This window comes from Pogona vitticeps, chromosome 3 (genome assembly GCF_051106095.1).
Source record: "Pogona vitticeps strain Pit_001003342236 chromosome 3, PviZW2.1, whole genome shotgun sequence".
Classification (NCBI taxonomy): Eukaryota; Metazoa; Chordata; class Lepidosauria; order Squamata; family Agamidae; genus Pogona; species Pogona vitticeps.
Window position 1 is genome coordinate 17,064,078 of NC_135785.1, and position 26,822 is coordinate 17,090,899.

The following is a 26,822-nucleotide window of genomic DNA, read 5'->3' on the forward strand; positions in this document are numbered from 1 at the left end:
GAAAGTGGTCTCTCCATTATACAAACACTTCTAAAATCATGAATGTATGTTTTATAGGTCTGAAAAGGGAAAGAAAGATGGCAAAAGAGTGATATTATCAGGTAACCAGTTTTAAAACAAAGGTAGCAGAATGTATCATTTTCAACTAAAATGCTACTGGACATTAAGTCTTCTATTAAATTTGTTAAAGAGTACTATGGACGAGGTGGAGAACTGGGCTTTGTAGTAAATATGGCTGGCTCACAGAACTGGCACATTTTTTGGATAGCAAACAGAACTAATCTTGATTATTTCTGACCTGGATAGCTTGGTGAGTTAAATTCCCCATTGTACTTCCTCCAATAAAAGTCAGCCTACGTAGCCTTGGGCAAGCTGCACAGTCTCCCAGGGTGCCCCTAGAAGAAGTGTCCCTAGAAGAAGGGAGTGGCAAACCACTTCTTGAGTATTCTCTACCTGGGAAACCTAGAAAGGGTTGCCACACATTTGAATCCACTTCTCAGCACACAATTATTGTTAACTACAGTATATTGTTTTGAGGGTATTCAAGCGATATTATCTGATAAAAGACAAGGTTAAGCTGATGATAATTTGATGAGACTGATCTCCCTTCATGTTAAATTATAATGGTGCACTACTTCTGAGTATTCTTTACCTGGGAGGATAGCTGTAGTTTGAATTGATCTGTGACCATATAATTATTAGCAACACAATTCTATAGAACTGCTGGATAGTTCAGTGCTTTAGGTATCTGACTGCAAAGCTAGAGTTTGGGAGTTCGATTCTCCACTGTGCCTCCTTGACAAGGGATGGACTTGATGATCCATAGGGCCCCTTCCCATTCTGCCATTCTAAGACAATGCCTATGATTTACTGCTGCTTTTCTTGTTAGGCAAAATTGTGTGGCACCTAATTCTTGGCAGCAAATGCAGTATCCATGTGTAACCTGTAAACATGTGTAATTAAGTTGTTTCGCCAGATAAAAGATTATCAGTTTGGCACTCTCTCCACTGGGATTCTGGCTCACCCCTCTCATTCCTCCCTGTACTATTAATTTCTTTTTGTTTTGCTCGGTTTGGGGACTTGCTTTGTTAAATTATTTAACCAGAGAGTTTGTTTTGCACTTTGGAAAATCGCCAAACTGTTCTGCATATTGTTACGAGTATTTTGTTGCATTTTTATCTGTCTACGTTTTATCTGTCTTCATTCTTGTTCTTTCGGCCGTCAGCAACTTTGGATAGCCACTGTTAAAAAGAGAAGCCAAATAATGAAGTTTTCAAGTAAAAAACCTAAAATGTTTTGCATCTCTTGTGCTCTTGTGTTATCACACCATGGATTCCGTAACAATGCCAAGAATGTCTCACACTTCTTGTGAGGATTTCAGTTCATTTTGGTGGGTTTATCAATATACATACTCCTTTGGCCTTTGCACTTTTTCTATTTAAACAACTGGGGGGCGGGAGGAGAGAGAAGGCATATCTTGGTTTTTCATTAACATAAATGATTAATTTATCTTCTCTTTGGCCACAAATAAGCTCGTCAACCCCTCCCACAATCTCTGTCTCTGACTACCCCTCTCCCCCTCCTCCTCGGGAATTATAAACTTCATAAGAACTAGTATGCCTGCCTCAGTTCTCTAAGTGACAAGCCCAGAAAAAAAGTGATTTTTCCCCTTTCACTAATTCTGTTAAGCAAGTAGCTACAAGCTTTTTTTTCCTTTTCCTTTTGGCTACCTAGACCAGTTGGTAAAGACCCAAGACCATGAGGAAGAAAGCTAAGCGTGGATTACTTGAGGTAATACTGATTCCAAGATCCTTACCGGACTTCCAAATTGGGATTTATGTCCAAAATCTGAATTACAGTGCAGGCCTATGCATGCTTACTGAGAAGTAAAACCCACTGTGTACCATGTGACCAATTCCCAGGTAAGTGGGTAATGGATCGCAGCCTTCCTTACTAACAATTTTCACTGAGATCATTCGTATTACAGGCAAGAGTGCAACTTTACCATTAGCAGTGTACTTGATGTACTAAAGAAATTCTGTTTTTGCCTCCAAGAACCAGAACTGAAGAACTAGCAAACAGCAGAAAGGAAATGGTCCCTCAGACTTGTTTTTTTTTGCATCTGTGGAATGTATCTCATCTTGTGGTTAAACTGGGGTGTGGACGGATCTCATCCTCTAGTTCATTTATTACCTTCACTATCAAGTATCTATGATAGCAGTTCTCGTTCTGCTTTATGGTGTTGTAGACATTTAGATGAAAGCCAGTTCTATGGGATCCCCTTATTTCTTTTGCTCACCAAAACCAAAATAGGACTTGGGTGGATCCCTTCAGGAAAAAAAACGAAAAAAAAACTTGTGTAGGTTTAACAGCCAACGTGCTCTCTGAATTAGTTGTCATCAATATTTTATTCTAGGTTTAATCCCAATGTGTGTGTTTTGTTTAGAAACTTCAGCTTGTATCCAATCATGTTTTGGGATAATGCATCCCGGGATTTAGGCAAAGCATTTTTGTACTAGTTGCTACCACTTCGTGCTATTAAGCACATATCCTACTGGAATTTTTTCCAATCTACCACATTTCTTTCTTTCTCCCTCTCTCTCTCTCTCTCAAAAAAAATCACAATTTCTTGAAGAAATAGATGAAAGGTCTTTCAAAAAACTTAAAGAAATACTTGAAGGAAACCTCCAGAAGTCCTTAAAAACCTCTAAAACGATCTTGTCTGCCTGATCTCTCTCCCTCCTGCCCCACCACTAGCAGATTAGAACTAAATTGAAAAGTCCTGATGGCAGTGAATATCTCCTGGTAATCCATCTAAGAGGACAGCTGCCTTCAAAAATAAATAGGGTTTCATACTTCTGAAAACTCTAGAAATGACCTTCTGCTGGATTTTTGCTTTGGATGTTATCGGGGCTGTTCATTTAAGTGGAGAAGCGAAATACTGATGCTAGGGGGAAAGGGTCTTTGACTTACAGGTTCTTTTAGCTTTTGTCTTTCTGCTTCCAGTATTAAGCCCTTCCAAACTGCTGCCAGTCTTGCAGGGTGCAACACTAGTGTTGTTGTCTCTATGGTACTTCTAGAAGATTAATAGGAGTATTACTTATCGGAGTGCCTTTTCCCAAGGGCATCTACTCATGCTGCCAGATTCTCCCAGGCAATGCTCCTTCGGGCGGCCACTCCAAATGAGGCCAGAAAATAAACTACTTGGCCTTCTTGGTACTGGCACCAACATTTTGGAACTTAGTTCCCAGTTGATCTGTGCCTGGTTCCTTCCCCCTTAACCTTTAGGAGATTGCTGAAGGGGTTGCTCTTCCGGGAGGGAGGCCTTTCAATGCAACCCTGCTTGACTTTCTTTGCCTTATGCTCTGGCTCTGATGTGGAAATATTATGCCTTCTTGACTGCATGGTTGAGTTAATCTTCCTGCATAATTTGTTTTATTTTATGATTTTATTGCTGTTTGCTTATGGTTTATTTCATTTCACTTTGTTATAAACTGCCCAGAATAGTGCATTGCACTAATAGGATGGTACAGTATATGCCTTAAACAAGCAAACATTTAGACTGGACAAGCTGTGCAAAAGCTTCTTTTCTAGCATTACTGCTCTGAGCCATTTGAGGAACCAGCAGGAAAATTATTGTTTATGTCTGTTGTTCATTGTTTATTGTATATTGTTGATATTTTTATTTGCTATATATATGTTATTGTATTTTTGCATGTTTAGAAGCCGCCTAGACCAGATAGGTGGGGTATAAATAAATAAATAAATAAATAAATAAATAAATAAATAAATAAATAAATAAATAAATAAATAAATAAATAAATAAATAAATAAAAGCAATAACCTCTTATACATGGATGACCTAAAACTATATGCCAAAAGTTCCACGGAGATAGAATCACTACTAAACACAGCGGAAATATTTAGTGAACATATCCAAATGAAATTTGGAATTGACAAATGTGCAGCTCTGTCTATACACCGTGGCAAGATCCAAAAACTAGATGAAATAGAGTTTAAAAAATGGCAAAATTATAAAATCACTATCAAGTGATGAAAATTATAAATACAGTGGAATACTAGAAGCGGATAACATTGTGCACACAAAAGTTAAAGAACTGAGAGAAAGGGAATATATCAAAAGACTGTGGAAAATCTTAAAATCAAAATAAAATGGTGGAAATACAATCAAAACCATAAATATATAGGCAGTTCCAGTAATTAGCTATCCAGATGGGATAAGAGACTGGACTCAAAATGAGTTAGAAAAATTAGATTGAAAAACACAGATTCCAATGAACATGCATCACACACTATATCCAAAAAGGGATGTGGACAGATTATATTTACCACAAAAAAATCAGACGCCGTAGGATTACTGCAAATACAGCAGGTAGCAGAGGAGGAAAAAAGAAGCCAAGCAGAGAAGAATTAGTTAAGGCAGTTTAATAATAATAATAATAATAATAATAATAATAATAATAATAATAATAATAATAATAATAATAATAATAATAATAATAATAATAATAATAATAATAATAATAATAATACCTTTGAACTGAAATGCTGGAAGAGACCCTATAGATCATCAAGTCCAGCCCATCAAGGAGGCACCGTAGGGAATTGAACTCCCAACACCTAGGCCAACTGAGCTATCTAGCTGTTCAATCTTTTATTGATAATTGTTCCTGGTTGTTGTTAGGGATAAGCATGCAGTCTTGATTATTTGGATAGTGTCTTTCATCTCAGAGGTCCATAATGTGCTTAACTGTCAAGAGCCCTGTTGAGATTTACAGGGCAAGTGTAACTGTGCATGGTGCTGAACTATGTTTTTGGTTATGCATCAAGTCATGCAACTGGTAAATGACCAGGAATGGTAGCAGAAATTCATTAATTGGTGGCAATTTGCCACAGGGCTATAACTAGGGCAAACCAACTAGAACTTTGCCCCAGGGAGCCAAATTAAAGGGGTACAACCCCTTCCCCCAGACTTTCAGCATTGACCTGATAGACTGGTCTATTGACATCAGAAAACATGTTAGAAAGGGCTTCCCATGTGAATTTTTGACAAGTCAGCAGGGAAAACAAAAGAAAGGCGATTGATATTCCAGGCTTCACTAAAGCACGAGTGGTGTATCCAGAAGGAGTGGCGTCCAGATGGAAGGCTAGTCTCACTGGACCATGGGGAAACCAGGCCTTTCATTTTGGAGGGCATGTCTACTTGGCTCTCAGTGGACCCGGCTGTTGGGATGGACAATAAAGAAGTCAGATTATTCATATATATGGTATGCCAAACTACACACACAGAGAGACAGACACAGACACATGCACCCCTTATTTGTCTCTGTGGCTCTGGCAGTATTGCTGAGGAAGGGTGATTCTGACATCCTAGACTATTGACTATGACATCATTGACTATTTTCACAGCCCAAATCACCACATTTTACTGCTGCTTTCCCTAGGTGCAAAAATGGCTTGTTACAGTTGTGATTTAGCACTGCAGTTTACACAGTGATACTTATACCTGCATAAATCCCTAATAGGGACCTTTACCTACATTGCCCTTGAACAAATTACCTTTAAGCAGAGCTTAGAAAAGCCATACTTCCAAGCTCTGTGTATTGTGCTCAATATTAGGTCACCTGCATCCATAAAAGGACACAGAATCAGGGTGCTACTGACCTGTTCCAGTTCAAGTATGTTCTCTCCAGTGGTGTGTGATGCATATGTATTATTCACAAAGCATATTTATTACATTTGTGGAGGTAATGTTTAGTCTTGAGAAAAGAAGACCGAAGGGAGATAGGATAGCACTTTTCAAATACTTGAAAGGTAGTCATACAGAGGATGGGCAGGTTCTGTTCTTGATCATCCCAGAGCGCAGGGTATGTAATAATGGACTCAAGCTACAGGAGGTCAGATTTAGGCTGAATATCAGGAGAAACTTCCTATTAGAAAACTCTTTCGTTCTGAACTGGGAGGTGGTGAGCACTCCAACACTGGAGGCATTCAAGAGAAAATTAGACAACCATTTGTCAGATTTGGATTCCTGTTCTGAGCAAGGGGTTGGACTCGACGGCCTTATAGGTCTTTTCCAACTCCATTATTATTTGATTCAATGATTCGATTATGCTCCATCCCCAACCATTATTCCATAAATGAGTCCTCCTGTTAGCTAAATCTTGATATATACACTGGGACATCCAACCATGGCTGTTATTTTAGAGAAGGGTGGTGGTACTGTGATCACATGCGTCTGCATCAGTGAGTTGTGTAGTACAACACATGGTGGATGAAGAAGCATATAAAAGAGCAAAGATGGGTACCAGCACAGCCATTAGGCAGGCATCTCAGGGTATCTTAGGTGTCATCTGACCCAAATGGGTGGATAGAAATGCCAGTTGCTATTCTGCTGTTCTGTCCCAGACAGCAAAATATCTTGGGCCACGGCTGTGTATAACATATAAGGAAATGGAAGTGAAGGGAGGAGGGCAAAATTAACCTGGAGATGATCCATGAATCCTGAATGTTCCTCATTTCATGAGGCAGGCCACATGCTCTTTCTGTTTTAGAACATTTTATTCTTTTCATTCATTGGCATTGTAAAATCCCAGGCAGAATGCTAGTTCTTTCGATATCTCTGTTGGGCCTCAGTCATAGAGAACACAACTCATAAATAACAGTCAGTTGCAGATGATCACCTTCTGTCTGTTCTAAAGCTCTGTTACGTCAGAATTACCTTCAACACATTCAGCATCCACCTAGATGGGCATTTCAACAAAACTGAATTTGATTTGACTTCCAGAGTGGCTAAAATGATTTCTGAGCAAAGGCTGATGGTGTTGCCTTAGTTTTGGCAAGTCAAGGCTCATTTTTGGTACTGAAAACAGGGCCATCACTGTACAATGTAGAATCAAATATTATTCCCCCAGACAGTATTTGATAATTTGGCTCATACTCGTTAGCCAAAGTTTCCCAGTGAAAAGAAAGATGAGTACATGCAGGAAAACTTGATATCCCCTCTTACAGACTTTGTTAGGTTTCATAAAGTCACTTCAGATTTATGGTGACCTACTAGCTGTGGAAACTCACTGGGGGTGTGGAACTGGTAAAGATACGCCTAAAATATCTCATTTATTTTGAAAGTCCTATTAGGATCACTATAAGTTGGTTCTGACCTGAAGGCACAAAACAAAATACCTTGAATATCATCACTTCAGGATATTGAATGCTTCCCCTGCTCTTCTGTGGAGGAGCAGGGGAAGGAAAATTACCCTTCATGTGTGTGTCTCTGTTGGCCATTGCTAATGCACTGAATCACTTAAAACCACTTAAATTTTAAAAAAATAATTTGTTTGCCTTTGTGTGAGGTGCTGATCAAAACCATGGCTGCAGCGAGGTTCTTGACTGACACAACACACAAGGCAAAGAATATTTTTGTTACTTTAATCTAAGCAATTTAGTGCATCAGTAATGGTCTGGCAGAGACAAAAAAATAACTTCCCCTGCTCCTCCACAGCAGAGCAAGAGAAGTGTTCAATTTGCCAATATCCTGAAGCGGCTCATTTATGAAACTACTTCATGTTACCAGAAATTGAAAGTAGAGTGAGCAGGACTAAATAGGGTTGCCTGAGGGCAGTATGCTATTTGGATGTAAGGATCACACCAAATGGCATATTGCTCCTCCCCTCAGCTTCAGGTTATCCTATTTAGACTGCATCAGCCAAACGTGTCACCATGAATTTAGGAGTCTTTAAGGTATCAGAAGACTCTCTAACTTTAGATTAGATCAGGCATCCTTCAGTCTCAAGAGACTATGGTAATGTGCTCTGAATAGAGGACTCAGAACAGCGTCTAGTGTGGCTGAGAAGGCCAATTCAAGAGTGACAATCCCTTCCACACTGAAGACAATCTGTCCCCTGTCCAGCTCCCTGATTTGGCTGGCTTCAGGACTGCCTCTTATCAGAAGACTCTCTAATTAAAAAAAAAAAACAATTATTATCAGGTATAAAAAATAGAGCATGCCTTTTTTTACTTGAAACATCCATATTTATTCCCTTTACTTGTGAGCTTGAAGATTGCCTTATTACTTTTAAAAAATAATTATGTCATTGTATTTGCGAAGGCTTTCACAGCCGGGATCTAATGGTTGTTGTGGGTTTTTTGGGCTCTTTGGCTGTGTTCTGAAGGTTGTTCTTCCTAACGTTTCGCCAGTCTCTGTGGCTGGCATCTTCAGAGGACAACACTCTGTGCTCTCAAGTGCTGTCCTCTGAAGATGCCGGTCACAGAAACTGGCAAAATGTTAGGAAGAACAACTTTCAGAACATGGCCAAAGAGCCCGAAAAACCCACAACAACAATTATGTCATTATTGTTCCAAGGCTCCAAAAGTAGACAGCTACAATTATAATTAATTTCTTAAAAACTTTATTTTTCTACTTTCTCATAATTGAAAGTTACTTGTTAGTTACTTTTGAAATTATCTGAATGCTACAAACCACTGGCCTGTGGTTCAAAACATATTCTCTCCCTGTCCACCTTGTTGCTTCAGCATATCCACTGGTGTACAAGGAGACAACAGTGCTTGGCAGAAGCATAGCAGGGCTTGAACTGTGTGGTATTCCTCCTCCACCATTTAATGGGGACACGTCTCTGTAACTGTCAATGTCATACAAAAATTATCGTTACACCACAAAAGAAGTTACTCCCTCATTTACATAAAAACACTAGGTAATATTAAGTATTGAAATTAGTTACAAGTAACATATTGTTACAAGTACAACACTGGTTTTGAGCTAGTTTATTGACTCCTAGCTTTACCATGGAGATTTCAGAATTCTTCTATGATGGGAAGGCTAGGAATTTCTAACTCGGAATTCTCAGCCCTCTCAAACTTACATTTCTCCCAGGATTCTTTGGGGGAGTCTCAACGGCAGAAAGATGGCAGTTACAGAGGTATCAAGCTCGTCTTGGTTTGTGATCTACCTAGGATATTAATGGCTTTTTTTTCCCCAGCTCTTGCCATTTCTGCTTTCTAGAGAGTGTTTTTGTTATGCTTAAGACCTATTAATTTCATGATCCTTAAAAGCTGGCTGGTTTCCTACTGCTCTCAGATGTAACTGCTAAGAGGGAGGGTGGGCTGAAAGAAAACAAGAGCATAGATTTTTCTCTCATATGCTGTCCACCCCACCCCCACCTCCCCGAATTATCTTTCTGACCTATGTGTCCTTAGTGGGCATCGTTGTGATTAGATCTTGAGTTGAAGATGGGCAATTTCCTTTTAAAAAATCCTAAAGTTCTGAAAAAAGTAGTATTTTCATTCCTTTTTAGCTCATTTTTAAACCTGTCAACTCATAGAGCAAAAAGCCATTCCCCATTTCAGTGGGGGAAGACAAGCTGAATATCAGATGGGTTACTGTGATGACCCCACACTCTTGAATTGTTTTAACGTTTATATACAGCATTTGAAAAGAAGACATTTAATTGTCTCTGTGTAGTCAGAGAACATGCAGCAATATATTGAGGAGATATAGAGATGATGTCTTTACAGTGCTGGATTTCAAATAGGCGGTTGGATTCAGATTCCAGCTTTGTCGCAAGGTTTACTAGAAAAATCACAGGCATCTATTTTAAACCACTAAGTGGGGGAAATTCACACACACATACAAAAATAGGACAATACCTCTCTTTCGATGAACTCAAAGTTACTGTATTCACAGCACAATCCTGAATATTTGATACTGGAAGAGAGAGCTAGGTGTCATCTACCATACCCCATATTCCTACTTAGGGTAGCCAAGAAAGGAGGGTGGTGTCTCTTTTCTCAGCCAAGTTCCTCAAGGGCTTAAGATTTCTCTGTTCTTATCCAGAGAAATAATATATTTTATTATATATGCCATCTTTCTGTGTTATGACTTCAAACTGGCTAACTACAATAAAATTGTCTTGTGGTGCTGTAACGAATCACACATTTTAATACTATAACTTCTCATGGACAAGAGCCTAGTTTATCTAAATATCTCAGAGGGGCAGGGAGGTTTTTGAGTTCCAGGTGTTTAAAACTTCAACTTCCAAATGCCCCCAGTCAGTATGGAAGAAAGTTATATCTCCAAGCTTGTTACTCGAATCAGGTGATCATTCACCCCTTATATTGCAGACAGAGGCAGGATGTAGCTCATCTGAAGAAGGTTTGGATGTTCCTCCCCCTCCCTCTCCAGTGATGTAACCATGCATGAAGGGGTTTGTGAGTTCAGATGACCGAGGCCTCAACTGCCATCACACCCATCTGCCATTGTAATCTCTGCTGCATTGGAAACCCTAATGGGACAGGCACCCAAAGATAGTTGAGCATGGCATTGTTGAAGTCATTTTCCTCAAACATAAGAGAAGCTCAGCATTATTTCCCTCACTACTGGGTGCATCTTTCTTAGAGTTGCCATCACTCAACCATCTGGGGGGCTTCTATTCCTTTAAGGTTGCCATGGCAGGAAGAAATAAACAAGGCTAAGCATTCTAAAGAGATGCAGTGGCAGTTACTGAAACATGGGGGGAGGTGGTTGTCAGTTATGAACGTTGGACCAGAAGGGCGAAGTGACTCAGAGAAGGCAGCACATACTGAATCAGTACAGCTAGAAAACACCAAGTAGTTTCGTAGTGTTATTTTCCCATTTTTAAAGACAAAAGTGAGTTGACGCCAAGTAGTAGCTGAGGGCACAACCCTTCACAGATGGCATTCTCTGAGGTATGACTGGGGCATGACACACAAGATTCAACATTTGGAAAAATAAGTTTTTTATAGATTGTAGCTCCCCAATTGGCTCATTATATCCTAACTGTAGCTATGTTGGCTGACTGGGAAATTTTGAGAGCTCTACTTCAAAAAGAAAAGTAACTTTCCCTAGCTTTGCAAAACACGTCCCCCAAAATAACTTTTCCAAGGTCTGAAATTACATTCAATTATGCTACACATAATTCCATCCCACCACCCACCCAAAAGTATTACCTAGATGTGTGTAGATTCATGTTTTTGGACCCCCAGAAATCTCTAGGTAACATAGTTTTTAAGAAGACAATTGCAGTCTTAAAAACAAGATCTTACAGAATGGAAAATGGGGCGAGGGTTGAGATCATAAACATGAGATGCTTCAAAATGTGCTTTATCAATGCTCAGTTCTCTTGCCCTCTCTGTCGTCTTTTACAATTTCTGAGTCCATCAGAGTAAAACATTTGCGAGTGTCTTCTTAATTATAATTGAAGGGACCACAGATTTTATTTGGGGTGATGGAGCCCCCTGTAGTGATAGATAATCCATGCTTCCACCAGATGCTGAGTGAAGGAATGTTTCTAAGGAAACACTTGATGGGTTGATGGTTTTGAAATATCTGAGAATCAAAGAGTTGGGAGTGATACTGGTTAATCTTTGCTGCTCCTGCCTAATTCCCATCAACAAATATGACATGAGGTGATAGGGTGGTAATTTTTCTGCTTTATAGAGGATAGTAATTATAGTAATCCTTTCTAAATGGTGCTTATGCCTATATGTTAACATTGCACAGATAATACCTTGTTTTGTCCTACTTGTTATTGATGCATTTCCTCTTTTTAAGAGTCATGTAAATTGTAAGATTTTGGTTATATGAGTTCATAGTGAGTTCTAATGGCCTGAAAAGGCTGCATGCCACCCACCCCTGGTCTAAGTAACAACAGCCTCTGAAGAAGCCAGTTCAGACCATGGATGAAACTCTTGAGAAAATAATCTTCCAAATCAGTTGCTACTATAACCATTTAATTAGCATCTGGAAACAACTCACAAAAGTCAGTGGCCATGAAGGCTGGAGGGTTGTGAGAACCATTGTCCAAAAATTAAATATATAAATATGCAAAATCTTCTGGGGAAAAGAAAAATTCCCTTTCAGCCTAGAAAATTACTTACCGGTACTCTTGACCTGGCCTAAATTTGTGTTGTTACTATGACTATGTCCATTGACTGAAAGGAGGTTTGAGCCTAGTGTAACTATGCTCCTCCTTACTCTAGTCCTCCCTGTTTTAAGATCTTTCTGCCAACAGATCTTAGCCAGCAGAGCAGTTCCCTTGGCAGATCATTCTGTTGGCCAATGTATAAGATCAATGGGAAGAACAGGGAGGTCGATGGGATAACAGTTAGCAGAAAAGCCTTGTGCCTAATCTTGTATAGCTACCTAGTGCATCTGTGAATTAGGATTGCTTTGAATAGCTGCCTCAGCTCTGAGTTCTATAAGGAAGACCTTTATTTCATTTTCTGCACTCTTGAGCCACATGTTTGGCAGTGATGCACAACAGAACCTCCTTGGTGGCTGCTCCTGGGCTCTGGAACTTTTTCCTAAGGGAGGCTAAATTACCCTGTTGACCTTCAGCTATTAGATAAATACCTTTTTATTCAGGCTGGCTTTTGGCAACTGTCTGCATGGGGCAGGGGGGTTATATTATCTTTGCTTCCTACTGGTCGCTTTGAAATTGTGTTTGTTAATATTTGAACTTGTTTTCTATTTTAATTGTATTTTTATTCAACTATCTTGTGAACTGCTTTGAGTCTCAGGTGGAAAATAAATCAAACAAATACAGTAACTAAACACACTACAAAAGCATATTCATAATCACAGGATCATGCCTGTTGCAGAGTCTGGTTTTAATGAAGCCATAAAATGGCTGCCGATTATTGTTACATGATTTAGCTCTTCTGCAGAAAAACCTGTACAGTATTTGGGTAAATAAGGAATCCACACAAGTCATTGGTTTTGTCTGTTTCAAGCACACCTAGATTTAGCAAACAGGTGACTCAATTTTGATAACTTCCACAGATATTACATATTAATGAATTACAACATTTGGCAAGATTAAATACTTCTGCCTAAAGCAGTTGTCATGTCTTCAGGAAAGCGGAGATGATTCTGGCCTTGTAATTCTGGAGAAGTTGAAACAATAGCTCATGTTCTTTTGCATTGCTCTTTTTATATGGATATTTGGAAAATTTATTCAACCTTGTTTTAAATCATTTTTGGCATGGCATTTCTTGGTCACTCGGAGACATATTACACTCTTTTATTGCTTTTAGGGAAGAATATAAGTACCCTGTGTGTAATGTAGTGAAATTTTGTGCTGCTGCAGTCAAACCTGGTGAAGGAAGTGTTGTGATAAATTTATAATTAGTATTAGTGAACAACAGCATTCTGCTAAGAGGGGAACACATCCAGGTACACTTCTCCCCTGAACTTGGTTTGAGCAGTGCAGTTTTGGTTATACCTGGAGTTTTTCAATAAATAAATTGAAAAAATATATTCAATAAATAAATATTCAATAAATACTGTGCCCCTGACCACGCAAACCCCATGAGTTCAACATCAAAAGTGTTGAAGTGATTTACTTGTCACCAAACACAACATATCTAATTTGGCCTCCTAATGAGGGGGATTGTAAGGACTTTTAAGGCTTATTACTCACAATAATGCAGGGAAAGGATTGTCAAAGCTGTGGAAGAGAACCTCGATAGAGAGAACTGTTCTTTGGATGTCTATGAATCAACTGTTTGTGCTTTGTAGTTATGCTTGAGGTGGCATAAGAGTTATACAGTACACAGATTTTGAACTACACAGGTGTCCAGGACCCCTAATCCCAGTTTTGTTGAAGGGAGAAGTGTACTAATTATGCCGCTGGGAGATTTTTAGCTATTACAATGTCATGTTTTAGAGTGACAGTCGTGCAATTCCTTGAAATGACACATTTTATTTATAAATGGTTAATTTGTATTTTCGATATTGGTCACTGACTGTAATGAAGTGTATGCATCCTATCTAATGCATATCAGTTCTCTCCATTCTCTACTATTCCTAGCTTTGAACTCGCAAAAATGCAACAAAATGATACCGTATCTTCTTGTATTATCCACATCCTAGGATGTAACAGCTACCCTGTTTTTCTCTGTCTTCACTGCTGTGCTGGGCTTCTTCCAGTATGGATACTGTATTGGAGTCATCAATGCTCCACAAACGGCAAGTAAAGCTACTGTTTCCATTTTTTTTTCTATCAGACTTTCAGTTCCTTAATATGTGACCTCTTTTGCAATCCTCAGGCCAAGGGTACTCTTCCAGATTTCCCCAGAACATATTACTTCTCCAAAAAATAAAATAAAAAAGGTTAGGTATGAAATTACTCTAATATGGGCCTCATTCAGTCATAATGTTATTGTGGTTTAGGGTTACAGGTACGAACCTGCTCCTCGCAGAGTTTGGGAGCTACAGTATTTGTTACAAGCAACAAAATCATGTGCTGCCTGTTACTTCTTGGGAAACAACCTCAAATCAAATCAAACCTTTATTGGCATATACTGGAAACAACATTAATAACATTGTTATGTTTAAAATCAAAACGTGCCAACTGGTGGTACCGTTGTCGCTTTAGGACATAAAAAGTAAAGTTTATTCGTTACTCCTAAAACAGTGGTTCCCAGTCTTGGGTCCCCAGATGATCTTGGACTACAACTCCCAGAAATCCTGGCCAACACAGCTAGTGCTCAAAGCTTCCAGGAGGTGCAGTTTGAGAACATCTAGGGACCCAAGGTTAGGAACTATTGTCCAAAAATATTGACCATCAGTGATGTTTCATATGACAGGAATATAGTTTCAAAGTTCATACCAACTACAAATATTAAAGATTTTTCTAATAGAAAGCGAACATGCTTCAAGGCATCCAGCCAGAAAAAAGCCACCATGAACATACCTACTTTATATACTATAAAGACTTGCTTCCTGTATTGCATCAGCAACATTTAACTGACATTACTAATTCCTTTCTTCAAAAGATGCAATGGCATACGACAGGCATCTGAAAACATCAATTTTTGTTGGACCACATATAGTTTTTAATCGAAAGGCTGCTATCCTGATCAATTCATCGTGCCTGTAACTCTACTGCTGTAGCTTCTTGCATATTTGCATTTATGCATGTGGTAAATTGAAGCAAATACTGACTGAAGAGATTTCAAGTGTTGAGACAAAGGCATGTTCTCATTGTGTGTGTCTACGTGTCTGCTTTTTTAAAAAAGTATCCTTAAATGTAACATCTGAGTGGGGTGAACACGTTTCGAAATGTGACTCCAAAAGGCACACTAGCTGACGAGCCAGGATCAATTGTAGCTCCCTCGGGAATGTGTACTTCAAGGATGAGCTATTTTAATGAGTCTAGAGATCAATTTTCTGCTTTTGGAATCTTCTGGGGGCTACACAGACTGGGGGGGGGGAATGAGAAAACAGGGAAGAATGCTACTACACACCACCTACGGTTTTGAAAGATGAAGCTAGGGTAACACCATGTTACAACCTATTCATGAAGGTGAAATATTGCTACTGGAATTGGATCATCCTCCCCCCCTTTTTTGCTGGATACCCCCCCTTTTTTGTAGAGCAGCTGCAGAGTGTGATGGTCTGGTTCAGAAAAGTAGCCATGAAGGGATGCATGCCACCTCCACACTATATTACACCCAGATTTGGTACACATTATGCCAGCCAAACCCAAGGTGGCCACTATAAACTGGATGAATAACTCCTAGCATTGAAATAATAAGAATCTGGGATCCTTAGAGTCAATGACATTATCCATGTGTTTTTGTCACCACAGATCATCATGGTCCACTATGCAACAGTGCTGAATATTATAACTTCTGATGAAGCAAAAAACAGCACTGTGAGAGAAGACATCCAGAAACACCCTAAAGTCATGATGCTTTGGTCTATGTCTGTGGCCATGTTTGCAGTTGGTGGAATGATTTCTTCCTTCACTGTTGGGTGGATTGGGGAAAAGATGCCCAGGTGAGGAACACTCTGCTTTTGTTTCTTTTGCAAGTCACCTGCCAGGTGGATCTCAGATCCAGTGGAAGTTGGTGTCTCTGGCATCATGGAGATAGCACATCTAATTCTGGGTTTCAGTTTGAGCTCTCCAAGGTGCTGAACCCACTGTGGACAACTTCTTTAAAGTTTCGTTTCCACTCCAGAGCACATTTGTGAGTCCCCTGACATTGGAGTCCCCAGCAAATTCAGGGTGATGTCTTATAGCTATTTCCCCTTGGCTAGCAGGAAACTTCACATTGTCTTCATCAGCATTTGAACAGTACATAGAAACCACCAAGTGCAGCCTACAAAGACACCGGCATTCATTCCAAACCTGTGTAGCGCCTATTACAATAATATTCATGGGAACCATTAAAATGTTTTAAATTAAAATCTAGCCATTGCTTGTAACACATAATTGTTCCTCAGGCTGGCATTTAGAAGAGAGCAACCTACAAGCAACATGGTGTTGTGTGATTTTTTAAAAAAACCGGTGTGGTAAGCACTTTCCTTGCCCTATGGAGCTATGTTTAAACTAAGTATTGTAGGCACAATTAGCATTGAACACAAGTGATATTCTAAATCAGATGACAAAAGCAACAGCAACCACATAAACATAGCCCAAACTACATACATGTATGCTCTATGACTTAGAATAAACATGCTGGACTAGACAGCTGTTTGGTCTCATCCAGTTTAGTGTTTCTCCTGTTCTCAGACACATCCACGGGGAAAAGGCTGGTCTCCTGGAGAACAGCAGCAGTCAGAATCCAAAAATAAGGAAAGACAGTATCTTTATTAGACTACCAAGATATCCCGTCCCTGAGGCTGACTAAGCCTTTTTCGTACTGATATTGAATGAATGTTCCTCTTTTTTAATATAATTAATCCAGAGTTAAAGCCATGCTAATCGTGAATATCCTTGCTGTTGCTGGGAATATTTTTTTGGCCGTGGCCAAATTCGGACCGTCGCATGTCCTGATTATTATAGGAAGAGCTTTAACTGGACTGCACTGCGGTAAGTGGGGGGGGAGAGGTTCTGCTGAGACTATCACTTCCCTCTAAAGTTCTCAGATGTTTTGCCTGACCACTTAGAATTGTGATTAGTATATAAGGTGACATGGCCAGAAGGAGAAAAGAGAAGAAGGGGGGGGGAAGAGAAAGAGTTTTAATGAGGTAGAAGAAAAGAAAAAAAGAGGGGATCGGGGTAGGCCCAGTCTCAGCACCTGACATTTTGGGGCACCCGCCTTTTATCAGGCAGCAAGAAATACCTGGGAAGCCTCCACGTTAAAATCACCATGATGTCCTATAAGCCTTCTAAGGGGCACTGACATTACTCAGCTTTGTTGAGGTATCCCTCACATCTGTCACTGGCCCAGGGCTTCAGTACAGTTCTGTAAAATGGCTGGGCTTTTCCACCATCCATCATGATAACACGAGAACATTAGAAAAGGTGCCAGCTGTATAGGGAAAGCAAGAATGGGAGGGCAATGTGCAGCAATGTGGGGTTGGTAAAGTATTGGCAGAGTTTGGAAAATTTCTTTCCTAAGGGAATCACTAACATTACTGGTTCCCGTTTCAAAAATCAACTCATTTCAATTACACATAACATTCTAAAAAAAAAATAGTTTGTGAAGTTGTTAATTTTTTTACTTGTTTTTATTATGTTTTAGCTTAGTTTTTTCCACTCCCCCCTTCCATTCCTTCTGATCAGCAGTAAGAAAATGGCTTAAAATCTGGGGGTGGAAGTCAGATTTCTAATGAATATCAGGAAACAATACGCTAGTGGAGCCAATTACCTTGGCAGGGGGTGAGCACTCCAATGCTGGAGACATTCAAGAGAAAAGTGGACCCCCATTGATCAGATCTGCTCTGATCTGGATTCCTGCATACAGCAGGGGGTTGGACTCGATGGCCTTATAGGCCCCTTCCAATGCCATGATTTTATGACCTTGTGGAGATCACTAATTCAAATTCATAAGTCAGACACAATTTGGCAACAGAGAACAGTAACCACAATGACATAAAATTATGAAACTGTGCAAAATAATACAGAAAGCATAAATAAATGAGATACCCAGACAGTGCCAAAGCTGCGTAGCAATGAGTAGTTGTATCTTTCCTCCATCCTTGCCATACGGTGGATGCAAATGCAGAGCATCCTCGTTTTTTGACACTTGAAACAGAGACAGAAGTCCTGACTTTTTTTTTGGTATATGGTTTCCTTCTTAAGAGAGCTTGAAAAGTTACCTTTTTGGACTACAAGTCCCAGAATCCTGTAGCATCTTTTTCTAAACTCTGATTCTTAATGACCATCCATGCCTAATGCCCTTAAACATCAGACTTGTTTCGAGACCATCTAAAGATAACTGGGTGAATTTGTTCATCTTGTTACATGGTTGGTGTGACAAGATCACTGAGTTTTATGCCTGTTTTCCCTAGGACTCGCATCTGGACTTGTTCCACTGTATGTTGGAGAAATAGCACCTATTGCTCTTCGAGGGGCTCTTGGATCATTGCACCAACTTGCTACAGTTATAGGTATTCTCATCAGCCAGGTAGGCTCTTAGGGATGTATGAAGACTACGTGACATCTTGTGTTCTGATAATGCATTAGAGAAGGACACAGTAAGATCACTCTCTTAGAAAGCTGCACCCACTGCCCTCTGCCTCCTGTCCCCGCGGGGACGGGCGGCAGAGGGCAGCGGGGAGGGGCGGCAGAGGGCAGCAGGTGCAGCTTTGGAAGCCCGGGATTTTGTTTTCTTTAGCTCAAATGGATTAAATGGTTTTCAGTGCATTCCTATGGGAAATGGACCCTCGACCTACAGATTTTTCGACCTGCGGCCACCGTTCCAATATGGATTAATTCCGTAAGTCGAGGGCCCACTTATATATGGACTTCTTGCTGTAACAACAACAGGCATTTAACAAACTCTGTGCACAGGATGGATTTGATTTAAATCATGACATAAATAAAAACAGATTTTGATGATTTAATTGTTTTTAAATGATTTTTACATTTAAACTGCAATTTAAATCAATTTGATTTTTAAAAGATCATTGATTGTTATCCACTGTGCCCACACACATACATATGCAATCACACAATATATTCGCCGGTCCATATTTTTCCAGGTTCTCGGCCTAGATGTCCTGTTGGGCACGGATACCCTGTGGCCGCTACTTCTTTGCCTGTCTGGCATTGCAGCCGTTCTTCAGATTTTCCTGCTCCTCTGTTGCCCAGAGAGCCCTAGATATCTTTACATTAAATGTGCAAACCTGGAGGAAGCCCAAAAAAGTAAGTCCGTTTCTATATTAACTTGCACCCTCTGATTCCCCAGCTTCCACCTGTTGCTTTGGCTTATTCAAATCAGATTTGGGAGTGGGGGAGGAGTCATAGATTCAGGAAATTTTAGTTTGAAAACCCAATCAATGGCAGTTTTCCCCAAGCTGTGGAGGGAACAGGCTGCTCCTGCTAAGGAATATTCTCTTATCCAAGGGATTTTCAGAGAAGAGTCTTGGATGAAGTAGAAGATTGAGGGAGGGAAAGAGAAGCTATGGACTGTAGAAGGAGCCAGAATTGTCAAGATTTATCTGGCAACCTAACGAAGGAAGAAAGAAACTCAACCTGTGGGCATTGTCCCTCGATGGCTTGAGGACATTCATACATGCACGCACATACATGCAGAATGTATTACCTGGTGGAAAGCAGGGAAGTCACAACTGAACATAGGCAAGGCACATTTCCATTTCAGACTTAGCCAGCCCTGCCATCAAAAAATAAAATAAAATAAAAACATCTGTGACCAAATTTTAAGATTCTGGAGTCACATAACCATCATTGACTGGTGAATGTTTTGCAGCAGCTTTTAAATCGAACAAACACCACATGATTCGGAAATTCTCCACATAACATTCGAAAGCCATATCCTTATGGTTTTGACCCAGATGAATATTTGTCACAAATGGGCTTTGCAAAATTTCCTAATTCCCCTTCCCCCAAAAAAATTTCTAGGAGGACTTGCCGTTAGCCTGTCGCGGTGACAATCAACACCATGTATCACCTTGAAGACTTATAATTTTATTTTTGTGGATTACCATTTTTTGTGTGAATTCTTTTCCTTTGCAGGCTTGAAGAGGCTGAGAGGACAGGGCTATGATCCGTCCAAGGAAATAGAGGACATGGAGAAAGAAAAAGAAGAGGCGTCTAAAGAAAAGCCTGTCTCCATTTGGCAACTTGTCACCGCTGCAAACTACAGGCAGGCCTTCCTGGTGGCCATTGGAGTCCATATTGCTCAGCAGTTTTCAGGGATCAATGCAGTGAGTATTCCTCAAGATCCACCCTAATTGCTAAAGACATTTAAGGTGCATCCTATAGTTTTGCAAGTGGCCCTTACTCCTGAACTCACACGCAGGATTTTGCTGAAAAGTGAATACAGTGGGGTCTCGACTTACAAACTTAATCTGTATTGGAAGGCAGTTCTCAGGTCGAAAAGTTCTTAAGTCGAAATTGCATTTCCCATAGGAATGCATTGAAAACCATTTAATCCGTATCTGCTCTTTTTGTCCATAGAAACTAATGGGAAGCTGCTATTCCGCCTTCTGCCACTAGAGGGGGATATTTTTTCTTTTTTTCCTTTTAACCTAAGATGACTTAGGTTTAAAAAAAAGGGGGGGAAAGAGTTCGTAACTCGAATCTAAGTTCGTAAGTCGAGTCCATATACTCCTATGAGAGCGGTTCGTAAGTTGAAACGTTCGTATGTCGAGCCATTCGTTAAGTCGAGACCCCACTGTAACTGTGTCCAACAGGACATCTAGGCTGAAGCCAATTGAAAAGTATTGATGGATGGTCAATATATTCTTGGTCTCAAATGGTTACCAAGGTATTCCAGATAATCTATGCATTATTTTGTTCTGCTTTTGCCACTCTGGGTCCATATTGGCTTACCTCATGTGATGAAAGGATAACCAGTCATCAGAGCTTTCAGCACTTCATTCTTTTCTCTTTTGTTAGATCTTCTACTATTCCACGGATATTTTTAACAAGGCTCGAGTCAGCAACCCTGTCTATGCTACCATCGGAGTGGGCTTTGTGAACACTGTGTTCACTGTTGTCGCTGTGAGTAAATTGAGATTTATGTGTATTGTGTGATGAGCTTAGGCTTGCTCGTGTCAGCCATAATTACTGAATAAAAGATTTGGGTGAATCTCTATCCCATTGCTCTATTGGCAGGTAATACCAGATTTTGTCACTATGTAGGGCTATGCCTGTTTTATCTCAACCACAGGTCACCATTTTGTTAGGTTAATAATGGTTTGCCCCATTTTTTCAATGGGATAAAAATTATCCTTTCGTGGTTCTTTGATTTTTCTTTTGTTTTAAGCATTGTGACAAGCCAGTTGGAAAAAAAATGTTGCCTTTGCAGGATTGCCAAGATTAAAAAGCATGCAAGGGATACTGAAATTGGAAAATCTATTTTTGGGGTTCCCTGTCTTAGATTTTTTTCCCAGCTATTCTTGCCATGACCCATGCCTGCTGGAGGACTGTGCAAGCTGCAGGGTAAAATTTAATTCATCTCAGCTCTGCAGGAATGCTAAGCACTCATGAACAGTTTCAGGCTTCCCATACAGAACAGAATGCTGAACTTGATAGGTCCTTGGAGAGGGGGGATTTACTGCTTGGGTAACAGCCTATCCTCCATACTACTTTACCCAGGCTTCATGCTCTGGAGAGGACACTTCTCGATACAGAGCATGTTACCATAGTCTCTCGAGACTGAAGGATGCCTATGATGGTCTGATTCAGTCAGGTCCTTCTTTTGAATGGTAGGACTTGATTATATGAGGGTAGGATACTGAGCAGCCAGGGACACAGACAGGAGAAGCCTGCCTTGTGCAAATTCATACCAACAGACTATCACGCTGCCAGTTAGTGTCTACACTAACTGGCAGCAGGTTTCTAGCAGCTTTCATCTGGCTTTTGTCTGAGTAAACGTGGTTAGGAATGTTACGGTTAAGAAAAAGAATGACCGAGGTTTTTTTTAAAAAAAAAAATTGGATAAGACGTCAGACATGTCCAGTTGGTTAGGCCATGCTCTATTTCTTCAAATTATCATAGTGGCAGTTTCTCAGTAGGGTCTTTTATTTGATATCTGCAGAAGACATGCTAGGTTAGCTCCCATCAGTATTTGCTCTTCTCTTTTATGTCCTTTAAAGATCACTCAATGTTAATCAGAAAGTCAACAACTGGTGGAGTCAAATCAACAGGCCATTTGAATCTATGTACTGTATATATGCATTTGTTTGGACCTTGGCACCAAGGTACAAGAAAGAGCAATTGCAATCGTGTGCAGGAGCAGGCCAGCTGGGCAGAAGAAAGCCAGAGGAAGGGCCCCTACATACAGATAAACTTTCCTGTGATAGTATTGTTATCCTTCTCCATTCCCCTGAGGGGTGTGAAAAATTCCAACCCAGGACTGAACTCCACAGTTTCCTTAGGACAAGAGGAAGCTCTTGGAACTTAAAGGTTTTCCCCTTTCTCATTTGCTCTGTTTACATATTTATTAACACAGCAGGAGAGGGGGCAATCATACTTCTTAAAGGAGAGGAACACACACAGACCCAGACAGGAACAGGTCTGTGACTCTATCCATCTCCCAGTTTTTCCCCCCAAGGAGTCATTTTTGGAGAGCTGTTAGTGTAATGTGGCAAAAAAAACACAACAATCTTTATTTTCTTTTATGCCTGCAGGCGTTTGTGCAAGTTGATGAGACTTAAAACCTTTTAGTCTTTAAGGTGCTCTAGGGTTCATTCTGGTTTTCAAGAAACTTCCCATTCTCTCCCCGAAGCCCACCTAGCCAAGGCTTGTTACCTAACTCAAAAAATCTGCCAAAAACTGGCTCCTACTCCAGGTAGACTACTTCCAAAGCCAGTATATTGGCTGGCTGGATGCTAATCCAGGTTTTGTCAATCACACGTTGGACACAAAAAGCTTTGTGCAGCTCCTGGATTGCCTGGTTTAAAGCACTTTTTCTGCCGACATAGAAATACAAGCCCCAACTCACTCTTATTTTTCTATGGACAGGTCTTCTTCGTGGAAAAAGCTGGACGGCGCTCCCTCTTTATGGCTGGCCTCTTTGGCATGATGGTGTGTGCAGTAACAATGACCCTCGGCCTTGTGCTTCAGGTAAGGCTCTCATCCTTGAGTGTTCAAAGATGACTGAAGCCACCAACAGGTAAATTTGGGGAAAAAAACTAATGTCCTCCTAGCAGTAAGTTTCAATTAGATGAACATTAACCCTGGCTTGAATTCTGTTCCTTATTTATGTGTGTGGAAATTAAATTGATTAACTCAGCATGGCGAATTACTACTTCTAACAAGGCACCAGTCATCTGGCCAGAGCTGGGCCAAGATATTGTGCTGCCTGAGCAAAGGACATGATGCCACTCCTTCCTGTTTCATGCTGGCCTGAGGGGCAGTTGAAATTTACTTCAACATTGATTACAGTGGTGCCTCGCAAGACGAGCGCCCCGTTTAACAACGAAATTGCATCACGATGAACTTTTTGCAATCGCAAAAGCGATCGCTTTACAATGTTTCCTATGGGGGAATTTCACTTTGCAATGATCGGTTCCCTACTTCGGGAACCAATTCTCGCAAAATGACAATTTTCGGCCAGCTGATCGGTGGTTTCAAAATGGCCGCCGGGTAAAAAACATGGCTCCCCGCTCTTTTCTGGGATGGATTCCTCGCTGCACGGGTAGCGAAAATGGCCACACTATGGAAGATTTTCGCTGGACGGTGAGTTTCAAGCCCATAGGAACACATTAATTGGGTTTTAATGCGTTTCTGTGGGCTTTTTTATTTTGCATTATGACGTTTTCGTTCTACAGCAATTTTGCTGGAACGAATTAATGTTGTAACGTGAGGCACCACTGTATGGGGTTCCTCCTCCACCCTAGAGGACAGCAGCTTAGCTGAAGGACTGCAGGGCAGGCCTCACAGGTTGGAGTTTCACTCCCTAGCATCAGCTGCCTGAGACAACTGCTTCTTTCTGTCTGATGGTAGGGCTGGCCCTGAATCCGGCTTGTAGCATAGAGCCAGAGCACCCTCCACATCTTCTGTTCCTGGCCCAACCATGATGCAGCAATACATCCTCTCATATGATCTATACTAGAGATGGGGATATTCGTCTACGAATACAAATATCCCCGCACAGCTAGAGTTAATGAGGGCCTGATCCCAATCACACATCTGCCACTACCACTGGCACCACTCATCCTTCCAACTGCTCCCGAGCGCCGTTCTCTTCTCAGTCATCTAGCCACTCCTGGCAGAGAGAGGGAGGACGAGTCTCCCTGCAAGGCTGCCGAGTGGCTAGCCGTGTGGTGCTCCGGAGCAATTGGAAGGACGAGAGGGGCCACCGCTGCTGCCGGATGTGTGAGTGGATGGTCCAGGCCCAGGGGCCGGACCCTCATTAACTCCAGCTGCGCGGGGATATTCGTATTTGTATACGAATACAAATAGCCCCATCTCTAATCTACACACGTAAGATCTTGCCCATACAGAATAAAAATAGAAGAGTCAATTAAGAGATAAAATTTGGAATGTGTTTATAACCAGTGAGGCTTAGGCACATAGGCTGCTCCTTGTATCCATGTCAGAGGATGGTATGCTGGTAGCACATAATGGGCTAAACTGGCCCTTTTCAGGTATCACTCAGATTTACTCCTTGACTGAAGAGAAATGCTTGAGATTCTGTGAAACCTCTGATGTTGCTAATACGGTCTTGTTTCTTTGCTTCTGTTTCCAGCCAAAGTTTGAATGGATGAGCTACATCAGCCTGATTTCCGTCTTCCTATTTGTCAGCTTCTTTGAGATTGGGCCTGGACCAATTCCCTGGTTTATTGTTGCTGAGTTATTCAGCCAAGGTCCTCGCCCATCAGCCGTTGCAGTGTCAGGCTTTTGCAACTGGTTCACCAATTTCTGCATTGGAATGTTCTTCCCCTACGTAGCTGTAAGGCCACCACGATGTTTATTGCATTTATGACGGGGACTGCTAAATGAAATGTTCCAGCATTCATGCATTTGCAGTTTAATGAGGAAAACAGAACTGGGGTGGAAATCTAAATTGGGCAAAGGAAAAGTATATTTCTAGACCTTAAAATTACAATCAGGAACTCAGCAATTCTGTGGCCACTGATAGCATAAGGGGCCGCAGAGACCTGCAAACTGGGCATCAAAAACGTGTTAGGTTAGACAGAACTTGGAAAAGTTACTTAAAAAAAATAGAATGCTTAGAATATTCCAGGCTGTGGTGGTTGGGAGATTCTGAATAGCACCTGTGCAGCAAAGGGGGAATTCCACATTCAGGGGCAGAAAAAGTGTACTAATTTTGACCAAGCTGGACACTTTTTGCAAGGTGCAACTTAGAGTAAAACCACAAGGAAAGACTCAAATAGTGCACAGATCTGAAAGCATGAGTAGCATTCTTCAAATGCTTGGGATTAACTCCAGATTTAATTAGAGCAGAGCTACTGCTCTTGCTAATTATGAAAAGACAAGGCTTAATTATTTCATAGGTGGATGTTGAGGTTGACATGTTCTGGGGCATCCTGGGATTTTTTTGCTACTCTCCCACAAAAACAAAAAACAAACCTGAGATGGAAGTAGCCAGACGTCTCCGATTTTTTTCAAATCCCCTTGTGGATTTCAGGGGATAAAACAAAGCGTGTGAGACTTTCATTGCCTTTTCATTTTTTAAATCCTTGTTTTATCCTTTTTTTTAAAAAAAAAAACAACTCATTTTTTTCAGTGGCATAATCCTGGGCAGGTGACACCCATAGTCTGTGGCCACGTATTATCCACCCCAGTCTCCATTAAGGATGACCACATTTGGCTTGAATACATGGAAAACCAAAAGTTTTCTCCTAGCACTGACCTTCCCCATCGCAGAGGCACCAGGCAGATCTCTCTGGAGAGGGTATTCCACAGACAGGGTGCCACCACAGAAAGGACCCCGTCCATTACGCCCACCAATCTTGCCTCTTTTAGGTGGATCCTTGTGGTGGGTGGGTCTCCTACGATGACCTTAGAGACCAGCTACTTACATCACATGTCTTCTCTTTCTGTTTTTTTTGCCCATCACAGAAACTTCTCGGATCCTATGTGTTTCTGATCTTTGCCGGTCTGCTCATCCTCTTTGTGGCGTTCATTTACTACAAAGTGCCAGAAACCAAGGGGAAATCATTTGAAGAAATTGAAGAAGAGTTCCGTCGCCGAACCAAGGACGCCATCAAAGGTCCCAAAACAGCAACTGAAATGGAGTATCTCGGCGGCAGCCAGGAGGCGTAGAGGAACCCCCTATGAGAAGAATGCTGACAAAAATGTCTTATTTATGCTTCTGGGAGAAGTGCTGCAGAAAGCAATTTTTAAAATGTAAAAATATGGAAAATAATGCTGGTAGGTTGAGTCTGTTTTGTGGCATTGGGTATCCGTTTTCCCTGCTTCCCCAGAAGCTTGCTTTATCTTGAGTTCCACTGCTTTACACAAAAGAAACACAGGATGGAAACTGGAGTGATCCACAAATGGGAAAACCTACACCCTGGTTAAATCTGATCTATGGGATTCTTTGGATTGAAAGACTGAAAGCTCTGCACATCTGATGCACCTTTGCTTAATAGGGAAATTGTGAGGGGAGCACTAATGCCATCCTGCCAAAATTCGATGGGGAAGCAGTGAGAGGGTTTAAGGGGCTCAGAGGTGGATTGGGAAAGGACAAGGGGAGCTGACTCCCAACTAGTAAATTATTCACCTCTTTTCAGTCTTATACAGACAGTTGCATGTTCCACTCAGATCATAAGTAGCAACTGAGTGGTAAGGGTGGTGGGTGGATGTTCATACTGGAAGAATGAGGCCGGAAAATGAGGTACCCCTCCTGTGGTGATTGCAAACCTGATCCAA

General features: G+C 40.9%; 1 protein-coding gene across 2 annotated transcripts; it reads left to right on the forward strand.

Annotated features, from left to right (window-relative positions):
- Window positions 1-1,460: 1,460 nt before the first annotated feature.
- Window positions 1,461-26,316, forward strand: SLC2A2 (solute carrier family 2 member 2). Of its 2 annotated transcripts, none has more exons than XM_020793813.3 (11): window positions 1,461-1,791; window positions 13,931-14,026; window positions 15,651-15,841; window positions 16,753-16,877; window positions 18,302-18,417; window positions 18,995-19,157; window positions 19,989-20,179; window positions 20,874-20,978; window positions 22,944-23,045; window positions 24,673-24,876; window positions 26,010-26,316. In XM_020793813.3, the coding sequence occupies exons 1-11, from the start codon at window positions 1,759-1,761 to the stop codon at window positions 26,211-26,213; spliced, it is 1,530 nt and encodes a 509-aa protein (XP_020649472.3). In that variant the 5' UTR covers window positions 1,461-1,758; the 3' UTR covers window positions 26,214-26,316. The 2 variants fall into 2 exon arrangements, with proteins under 2 accessions (XP_020649472.3, XP_020649475.3); XM_020793816.3 differs by having other exon boundaries at window positions 1,783-1,922.
- Window positions 26,317-26,822: the final 506 nt, after the last annotated feature.

What these genes read in the sequence shown, in the direction of transcription:
- SLC2A2 (XM_020793813.3), top strand. Translation starts at nt 1,759, where the DNA reads ATGAGGAAGAAAGCTAAGCGTGGATTACTTGAG. An exon ending in CTAAGCGTGGATTACTTGAG is followed by an intron (nt 1,792 to 13,930) that starts GTAATACTGATT and finishes TCCACATCCTAG; the next exon opens with GATGTAACAGCTACCCTGTT. An exon ending in CCTGGAGGAAGCCCAAAAAA is followed by an intron (nt 19,158 to 19,988) that starts GTAAGTCCGTTT and finishes TTTCCTTTGCAG; the next exon opens with GCTTGAAGAGGCTGAGAGGA.